This window comes from Leptonotus elevatus, chromosome 21, assembly GCF_054856555.1.
Source record: "Leptonotus elevatus isolate MCC_2025b chromosome 21, RoL_Lele_1.0, whole genome shotgun sequence".
NCBI lineage: Eukaryota > Metazoa > Chordata > Actinopteri > Syngnathiformes > Syngnathidae > Leptonotus > Leptonotus elevatus.
Window position 1 is genome coordinate 1,057,342 of NC_141259.1, and position 10,685 is coordinate 1,068,026.

Below are 10,685 nucleotides of genomic sequence, written 5' to 3' on the forward strand. Positions count from 1 at the left end.
TATCACTTTTGCCTTATGGCAAGGTGCTTCATCATGTTGGAAAATGAATTATTCGTCACCAAACTGTTTATAGTTGGTTGGGAGAAGTTGCTCTCGGAGAATGTTTTGGTACCATTCTTTATTCATGGCTTTGCTTTTAGGCAAAATTGTTAGTGAGCCCCGTCCCTTGGCTGAGAAGGAACCCCACACATGAATGGTCTCAGGATGCTTTACTGTTGGCATAACACAGGAAGGATGGTAGCGCTCGCCTTTTCTTCTCTGGACAAGCTTTTTTCCAGATCCCCCAAACAATTGGAAAAGGGATTCATCAGAGAAAGTGATTTTACCCAGTCCAATCCCTGTACCTTTTGCAGAATATCAGTCTGTCTCTGATGTTTTTCTTGGAGAGAAGTGGCTTCTTTGCATCAGGCCATCCACCAAAAGTCTTCGCCTCACTGTGCGTGCAGATGCACTCACACTTGCTTGCTGCCGTTCCTGAGCAAGCTCCGCACTGGTGGTGGCCTGATCCTGCAACTGAATCCACTTTAGGAAACGGTCCTGGCGTTTGCTGGACTTTGTTGGCCGCCCTGAAGCCTTCTTCACAGCAATTTAACCTTTCTCCTTTCTCCAGTTTAATTAACACAAATCACCTCTGGACTGCGGGAAAAAACATTGAACAAAAGATGCTCCATACTGGAGCAAAAAACAAGGCACTGGAGCAAAAAACAAGGCACTCAAGAAGGGTAACAAAGGGCATTCCAAACAGGAGGTAAAAACTGGATACAAAAAAAACACGAGAGCAAGACTAGACAAGGCAAGTGCTGTGGATATTAGCTGTGGATATTAGCTGTGGATATTAGCTGTGGATATTAGCTGTGGATATTAGCTGTGGATATTAGCTGTGGATATTAGCTGTGGATATTAGCTGTGGATATTAGCTGTGGATATTAGCTGTGGATATTAGCTGTGGATATTAGCTGTGGATATTAGCTGTGGATATTAGCTGTGGATATTAGCTGTGGATATTAGCTGTGGGACCGCTTCCATGCAGAGGACGTGACACTTCGGCAACAAGACAAGGGAGACGCAGACTATTTAACACATGAGGGTGATTGGGAACAGGTGGACACAATCAAGGAATGGGGCGGACACAGACACCACATGAGGAAGGGCAAGTGACCTGAAACGAGAGGAGAGTTAGACTTTCAAAATAAAACCGGAAATGACAAGACAAAAAAAAAACACCCCATTGCGACATGACATATTTGTGTCATTCTCAAAACTTTTGGCCACGACTGTATGTTAATATGTTCAAAAGTGAATAACTCTTTGGGGTGAGTTGTAGGTTCATGTAACCACAAAACCATATTAGAGTTTTTTACGATTGCTTAAGCATGAATTAGAAAACAGTGCTTGGATTTTGAAAACACTCCACACAATTAGCACAACCTTGCACATCAATTGCAGAACATCTGACCCCGACAGACTTCACCGACCAGTTAAAATCGCGCGTCACTCGACAATGGGCGAACCCCTTAAAGACAAAGACCGTAAATGGCAAAACATAATGAATCATACATGATTATAAACATATTTATATATATATTATTATAAACATAAATTTATTTGAAAAGAGTAACTTTACGTAACCCAACGTGATTTTGACTGACTGTGTTCACCAGAACAACAAACAATTTATTGGAATCAACCATCTTTGTTGTTTACATTTTCCTCAAACACTTTGAGGTCGGAACTGGAAGAATCTAGGTGGGATATTTCTGACTTCCCACCTTCCTCAAATGCAGCATTACACCTCTCAAACGAAGTATGCCATGAGTGCTCTCCCACACATGCACAGCTATTTAGAGTTGCAGTCTGAGGAGGAGTACAATACACATTAATTTAAACGTTTTACTTTTTTACTAATTTGAGTGCATAGTAGAATGCACCAAAAAACGTGGTGCCCCTATAAGCGATTGGGGAAATTACGACTTCCTGATCAATGCGCTGATCAAATTACTAATTCGTCCAAAAGACAACATCAATTATATTATATTATATTATATTATATTATATTATATTATATTATATTAACTATATTATATTATATTATATTATATTATATTATATTATATTATATTATATTATATTATATTATATTATATTATATTATATTATATTATATTATATTATATTATATTGGTGGCTGACTGGTTAGCACGTCCGCCTCCCAGTGCAGATGACGTGAGATCGAGTCCGGGCTTCGGCCTTCCTGGGTGGAGTTTGCATGTTCTCCCCGTGCTCGCGTGGGTTTCTCCGGGTTCTCCGGTTTCCTCCCACAACCCAAAGACATGCATGTCAGGTTAATTGAACACTCTAAATTGTCCCTAGGTGTGATTGTGAGTGTGGATGGTTGTTTGTCTCTCTGTGCCCTGGATTGGCTGGCAACCAGTTCAGGGTGTACCCCGCTTACTGCCCAAAGCCAGCTGGGATAGGCTCCAGCGCTGCCCGCGACCCTTGTGAGGACTAAGCGGTTAAGAAAATGGATGGATGGATATTATATTATATTATATTATATTATATTATATTATATTATATTATATATTTATTTATTTATATATGTGAGAGGGGTCATTAGTGATTTTAGCTGCCTGTCTGAGAGCCTGTTGGTTAAAAACATGTGTTCTAACAGGCGAACCAATGACCCTGTTTCTGTTCTGGAGGTTGGTTTTATTCCCTCAGCCTCCAGAACAGAAACAGACTGCAGCACACTTCATCAGTGTGCTCCAGGGTCATTGGCTCGCCTGTTAGAACACTTGCACATGTTTTTAACCAACAAGCTCTCAGACAGGCAGCTAATCATTAATGACCCCTCACATACTTCAACCCGCATTTCAGTGGCTTCCCTCAGGGTGGCGCCTTTGCTGCATGGCCTGCAGGACAGACAGAAGGAGAGACACTTTTGTCCCCAAAGCAATTTTGCTTTTTAGTTTTAGTAGCTAATACTTTTTAACACACCTACAGATCTTCTCCTTACCCACTAAGCCATAGACATCTATTAGAGGTCTCGTCTAAGTTAAGACCGAAATTAGCCCATCTATATTTGGTCTATATTTCAGCCTGAATCTAGACTATACAATTAAGCAAGTAAATATTAACTATTAAATTTAAAAAAGAACTGTAGGTTATATAAATGATGGCAAAATGTTGGATTACTACGTTTTAAACGGTATTGATCGATGTACAGTGTAGTTCATATTTAGACTTGATTTAGACGTCCAAATCAAGTTTAGACCAAATCCGGACGATTTAATTAAATACTCTGAATAATGTGTAATGACACAATAAAGTAAATAGTGTGAAACAAAATGCCAGATCGCACGATTCACGAATAAAGCAGCCAAATAGGCCTACTATACGCATATGTGCGAACGAGATTGTCATGTACCGTCAGCGGGCCTTTATTACTGTATGATACCTCCTGTTGGAAAACGATCCTTTAAGTTTTCTGCGTGTTCGTAATGTTGTTTTCAGAATCAGAGTTGAGATCGGTGAACAGTTCCTTCGAAGGTTTTATTTATTCAGAAATTTCTGGACAGAGCACATTTTGTGACCAAACGCCATTAATTCCCCATGCGTCTGTCCAGCTCCTCCCACTTGCAGTCGCCATTATACTTTCAGCATCCCAAAAAGCCCCTCCCCTTCCTCTTCCTGCCCTGCTGCCCCCAAGCCCCCTCCCCTTGCTCTGCCCTCTGAGTCTCAAGACAATAACAAATGGTCAATTGATATGCAAACATTGCCCGGCCACGATCCGGCCCCCCGCAGCTGATCAACCAGGCGGAAACACAGTTTGCCAGCCATCCTGGCACTTTTGTAGGCATCATAAAACTTTACAAAGGAATTGATTATAACACATTTTCTCCCCCGAACCAGATGGCTAATTAAGTGATGAAATGTGGACGAAGAATCTTCAAACGTTTGGTCACATTATTACACTTATCAATCTTTGCTGAGTAAGTTAAAACAGTTATGACTAAATCTAAACAGTTATAATTAAATTGAAACAGAAGATTCTCTTCACTCCCCACCACGTTGTGAAATGTTTAGTCCTGCAATGTTTGTTCATTTAATTGTTCATCCGTTTGCAAGATACCCGCTAGCTTAGCTTGCGGTTAAGGCCTCGTACAGACGGAAGCAAGGCCGGCTTCGTTCCTCAAACAAATCTCGTACACACAGAAGCATTTCAAGACTTAAGTGTGTCCCAAAGAAGACACTGAGGACGTTTAGCGGCTGTAATGTATATGCCAAGTCTGGAGTGGCGCTGTAGCACAGTCACAGGGAAACGGAAAGCCTAGAAGAATAATCAGCGAAGAAGACGAACACTTTTTTTCTTAACGTTATTGCAATCTACAGAACAAACATGGCTTTGCATGTATCAAAACAACATGAAGAAGACGAACACAGGAGAAGTGACAATGGCGGGTGATTCAAGTACACCACCGCTTGTTGAACATGGGAATAAAGAAGCAAAATATCTTGCTGCAAAAGCATAAGCAAGCTAAGGAGGCTGCCCAAAACGACTACGACACGGCTATCCGCCATTGTTGTTGACAGACTTACGGTTCGCGCGCAGTCCCGCGAGCATTGGCCCATACGTCATTAATCTGCGACAAAGCGTTGGCATCGAGCCGAGGCCATTACGTCATCACTGGAGGAGTATCCTGCATATGGTGTCCAGACGGACGCGTATAGGGCACGTATTGAAATCTTTCTACTCTGGAGCCCAGTTTCAAAATCGCTTTCAAGCTCCGAAACCGCGCCATTGTGTGGACGAACGGCCTAAACGGTAAGAAACTTGTGAGGATACATTGAAATTGGCTTTCATGTGGACTTATGGTGTTTTTTTAGTTTTTTTTTTTTTTATAACAATAATTTAAGAGAAGTGCTTCTGGGGTTAGGGAGTTAGTTAGCTTTTTATTTCTTGCTTGCTCCATTTTTTTTTTTTAAATGTATGTAATGATTATGGCTTGTACATCAGCTGTTTAAAATGCTTTTTTAAAATGTTATATTGCATATAATGATGATATACTATCTTCTCTGATTTCAAACCATTCCCCTTTAATCCAAAATGGTGATTTGTTAATGCACATGTAAATCTCAATATTAATGTATACAAAGGGGGTCCTGGAAGCCCAGGCTTTCCTGATAATTTCTACCTTAGGTCATCCACAACACACTAATGTGCAGCAGGAGCACAAAGTACACAAGTTATTAGGTAAACTGCCTATACATCATACTGTATATTAAACAAACGTGACTAATGTTGCAAGTATGATTTCCATTTTGTCTTCCAGCAGGTTATCAATGGCGCACACACATTAGCACCTGGCAACGTGACAGGCAGGACACAAAGTACTGTATTTGTTAAGTTTCACAATTTTCACAATGGTAACACTAAGTAAAAATATTAATTTCAATATCCCCCGACAGTGAATATTGGCGGCAAGACACACCTCGTGTCCACAACGCAGCCAGGATTCCTGAAGGTACACAGTAATTCAGTGTAGTGTTGGACTGCTTTGGTATGGGTTGCAAGTTAGATATGTAATTTATGAAATGTATTTATCTCCCAGGATGCGATAGACGCAATCTCATCCATACTACTGTCGGGTACCCCACAGGGTAACAAGTGGATTACAGGTGCTCGTCAAAAAATTTGAATATCCTCAAAAAGTTGAATTTCCGTAATTCCATTCAAAAAGTCAAACTTTCATAGATTATAGATTCAGGGCCCACAACTTAAGTGATTTCAAGTATTTATTTCCAGCTAAAAACAAAACATGAAAACAGGATGTCAAAAAATTTGAATAATGTGAAGAAATCACCATGCATACTTCCCAGTGTTTTGCATGGGGAAAAAAGATGGATGGATGGATGGTATTTTCAAAACAATATGTCAATCTTCAATAGTTGGTTGGGTTCCCTTTGCCTTAACAACTGCCTCGATGCCTGTGGCATTGCCTGGGGGTCCTGGAAGCCCAGGCTTTCCTGATGCTTGCTGCCGTTTTCCTCGTTCCTCAAGACAAGACTACAAATTGTCTCCAGTAAGAAAGTCTCCATACGAGAAAAAAACAAGGCAAGTTGCAAATGCTCCAAAACGCTGACAACTGGTCGAGGTTCTCTGAAGGAAAACAAACGGCGATGGCATTACCGGGAAAAGCCGTGCGTTATGAGATATTCCCGGAAATACGTCACGGCTATTTGTGCATAGAGTCCATAATGTGTTCTACTTCTATGCAGCCCTAGGAGTCTAAACCCTGTATTCTGATTAATATTGTGAAATACGAGTAAAGAAGCTAAACCAACCCATTTTAACCATCTCAGAGGGTGGCCATTTTGCACTTGCTGCTGACTGAAAATGACATCACAGTTGCTTAGGGCTTAGGTCACGACCAATCATGACTCACCTGTATTCTGAAGCCGAGCCATGATTTGCTCGTTACCTGAGCCCTGGGCAACTGTGATGTCATTTTCAGTCGACAGCAAGTGGTAAAATGGATACAAAATGGGTGGATTTGGCTGCTTAATTCATATTCCACTAGCACAATATTAATTAGAATGCCATGTTTAAACTAGCGGGGGCTCACACAGCATATTGTTGCAAAGAACATTTTTGGGTTGACTTCCAAACAAGACCTTCTAAGTCAACATATTCAAACTTTTTCATTGACAAACAAGACTTAGTCTTTGATTATTTCATTTTATTCAGAAACACATTTACACTTTCCTCACCTTCGCATGAAAAGTCAAAGTTTCTTCACAGTCCATCTAATCAATCATGAACTTACTTCATATGGACATCACTAAAACATTGAACAAAGTGCATGCATTGCTTTAAATATTTTAGCACCAGTGCTAATTCAAAAACAAATGTCCACAGGAAGCTACAACATTACAAGAAAAGAAAATATGCTACATTGAATAAAATGTTGATTTTTGTAAATAAAAATCATGGAGAATACTTTCAGATAGATTTCAGGAAAAGATTCTGGAAGTGGTTAAAACATGTAAAAACAAAACATCAACTGATAACAACATTGATATGACATTGCTTAAATTGGTAATCAATGAGATTTCGGAACAATTAACATATATATTTAATTTATCATTTAAGACCGGTACATTTCCAAACCAAATTAAACATTTCTTAAGTAATTCCATTGTACAAAACTAGCAGCAAATTTATTTTTGCAAATTATAGACCCATTTCACTACTTCCACAAGTCTCAAAAATACTAGAAAAATTGTTCAACAAAAGGTTAGATTCATTTTTAGTAAAGTACAATTTACTATCAGAATGTCAATATGGTTTTAGGGGTAATAGATCAGCTGCACGTGCAATAATAGAATCAACTGAAACAACAACAGATGCAAGAGACAGCAAAGAACATGCATTTGGTATATTTATTGACCTAAAATAGCATTTAACACTATAATCATGACATATTATTAACCAAGTTATATAAAATTGGTATCAAGGGTATTGTATGGGAGTGGATTAAATGTTATTTGGATATGCGGAAGCAATTTGTAATGATTGACAATCACTGCTCATCACTTTTGTACATTACCTTTGGTGTCCCCCAGGGGTCGGTGTTGGGGCCCAAATTATTTATTATATATATTAATGATATTTGTAATGTGTTAGGGACAAAGAAAGTGGTACTTTTTGCAGATGTAAGCATTTTTTGTTCAGGTGATGATCTAAGTCAATTATAGCAAACAAAAGACAAGGAATTGAACATGCTCAAAATGTAGTTTGATTTGAATAAACTATCATTAAATGTAGATAAGACAAAATTTATATTATTTGGGAATCATACAATAGATATTCAAATGCATATAAAAATAAATGGGGTTGAAATTGAGAGGGTGCAGGAAATGAAATTTCTCAGTGTCATAATTGATGAAAAAATCAACTTAAGTCACATATTGCGTATGTCCAATCTAAAATAGCAAAAAATAGTGCCTTCATTAATAAGGCTAGGGATAGGCTATCACTCCACACATTGTACTGTTCCCTAGTTTTACCCTATCTACAATATTATGCTGAGGGAAATAATTATAATAATTCATTGCAATCATTGACACGTCTATAAAAAAAGAGCCATAAGAACAAACCATTCATAATGTAGAATACACCAAACACACAAATTTGCTCTATGTAAAATCAAATCTACAAAAATTTTATTATTTCAAATAGTGCAAATCATGTATAAGGCTAAACACAACAAATTACCGGAAAACATCCAGAATTTATTTCGAATTAGGGATGGAAATTATGATTTAAGAGGTCAATACAATTTTAAAGTGCTAAATATACGCACAACTAGGAAAAGTTTTTGTCTGTCAATTTGTGGTGTGAAGCTATGTAACAGTGTAAGTGAGGAATTAAAACAATCTCCAAACATCAATAATTCTAAAAGAAGGTATGAAAATATGTTGCTTATGGAATATACTGGGAAGGGAGGATAGAGGCTTAGCGTATGCACATTGTGAATAACAGTTGGGTGTGGGATGGATAAATGTGTATAGTATGTATAGTTCAAGTGTATTATTAAGTTTGTTTAGGTGTGCTCTAGGTGGCGGAGTGGTATCGTCACTTGCCTACGATGCAGGTTGGCGTGGGTTCGCTTCCCCGCCTGGGAGACCATGTTTGTATGCGTGCGTGCAAAAAAAAAAGTTTGTTTAGGTATATATTGTGTATTATGGTACGCAATTTTTGACTACCTAATTATATTGGTAATGTGATGCTACCGTATTCAATAAGTTTGACTTCTTCCTACTCCTTTTCGGACTAGCAGCTTAAGTTTTCACTTGGAATATTATGGATTTTGCTTTGTTTATGTTATTGATTTATATTTTCTACTTTGTTGTATTTAATGACTATGTTCTAAATGAACTTCAAACAAACAAACATTAAAATTTTCGTCTAATGTTTTTTGATTATTTCGGTTCATCAGCACACTTGTGTCTTTTGACCTTTTCCTTCCGAGAAAAGCTTTGGCCACAAAGTGAGCAAGTGAAAAGTTTCTCACCAGTGTGGGTTCTTGTGTGCCTGGTTAAGCTTCCCTTCTCTGTGAAACTTTGACCACAGACTGAGCAGGCATAAGGTTTCTCACCAGTATGGGTTCTTGTGTGTCTTTTCAAGTGTCCCTTTTCTAAGAATCTTTGGCCACAAACTGGGCAGGCAAAAGGTTTCTCACCAGTGTGGGTTCTTGTGTGTCTTAGTAAGTGTCCCTTTACTAAGAATCTTTGGCCACAAACTGAGCATGCAAAAGGTTTCTCGCCAGTGTGGGTTCTTGTGTGCCTTGTTAAGCTTCCCTTCTCTGAAAATCTTTGTCCACAAACAGAGCAGACCAAAGGTTTCTCTCCAGTGTGGGTTCTTGTGTGCCTTGTTAAGCTTTCCTTCTGAGAGAATATTTGGCCACAAACAAAGCAAGCAAAAGGTTTCTCACCAGTGTGGGTTCGTGTGTGTCTTATTAAGTGTCCCTTTTCTGAAAATCTTTGGCCACAAACTGAGCAGGCAAAAGGTTTTTCACCAGTGTGGGTTCTTGTGTGCCTTGTCATGCTTCCCTTCTCTGAGAACCTTTGACCACAAACTGAGCAGGTAAAAGGTTTCTCGCCAGTGTGAGTTCTTGTGTGTATTGTTAAGCTTCCCTTCTCAGAAAACTTTTGGTCACAAACTGAGCAGGCGAAAGGTTTCTCACCAGTGTGTGTTCTTGTGTGACTTCTTAAGTGCTGCTTCCGATTGAATCTTTGGCCACAAAATGAGCAAACAAAAGGTTTCTCTTCACCTGAATGGGTTAGTGCGTGCATGTTTAAATTTTTCTTCTCAGAGAATCTTTGTCCACAAACCGAGCAGGCAAAAGGTTTTTCCTCACCAGTGTGGGTTCTTGTGTGTATTTTTAAGCTTGCCTTACGTGAGAATCTTTGGCCGCAATCTGTGCAGGCAAAAGGTTTCTCACCAGTGTGTATTCTCATGTGTTGTTTCAGATACCTTTTATAAGCAAATGCATTCCCACAATGGGAACATTTCCAGCTTTTGTTGTCAATGTGACATGTCACATCTCCAGACTCATCATCATCATCATCATCATCGTCGTCGTCGTCATCATCATCGTGAGATGTGTGTGGCAATATGTCGTCACTATCTGATAGTGGAGCTAAAAGGCAGTCTACTTGTGATCCTCTCCAGTGGTCTCCATCACCTTCTGTCATCATGCATTGATGAGAGCTGCTGCTGGGAAGCTCTGCCCCTCTTCTTGCCTCACTTTGACCTTTATCCTGCTTCAAAAGGACATCAGTTAATGGCAACCTGCAGATATTCTCCTCCTCCTCCTCCTCCTCCTTGATGAAGAAAGGGTCTTCTCCCTCCTCTTTCATGCAAGAGTATTCTGGTTCCTCCTTTTGGTAAAGGGAATGCTGCTTATCTTCTTTATAGTGGGTGATCTCTTCATCCTCTTCTTCCTCTTTAATACGAGTGTGCAGTGTCTGCTGTCGCTCAGGACGAACCTCTTCACTGATGACTGGAAGACACAATTAAACAAACACACATGGTATATCATGGATAAAAGCAAAAAAATCTGTTGCTTGAAAACATTTTATGCTCAAATTGACTGCAGTCAAATAACCCAAATTTTGCA

General features: G+C 39.2%; 1 protein-coding gene across 1 annotated transcript in view; it reads right to left on the minus strand.

Annotated features, from left to right (window-relative positions):
• Positions 1-6,725: 6,725 nt before the first annotated feature.
• Positions 6,726-10,685, minus strand: part of LOC147155509 (uncharacterized) — a 19,190-nt gene continuing 15,230 nt past the window's right edge. The window contains exon 2 of the mRNA XM_086065543.1: positions 6,726-10,568. Within this exon, the coding sequence (XP_085921669.1) occupies positions 8,986-10,568 (1,583 nt within the window). The 3' untranslated portion in view covers positions 6,726-8,985. The remainder of the gene's footprint in view (positions 10,569-10,685) is intronic.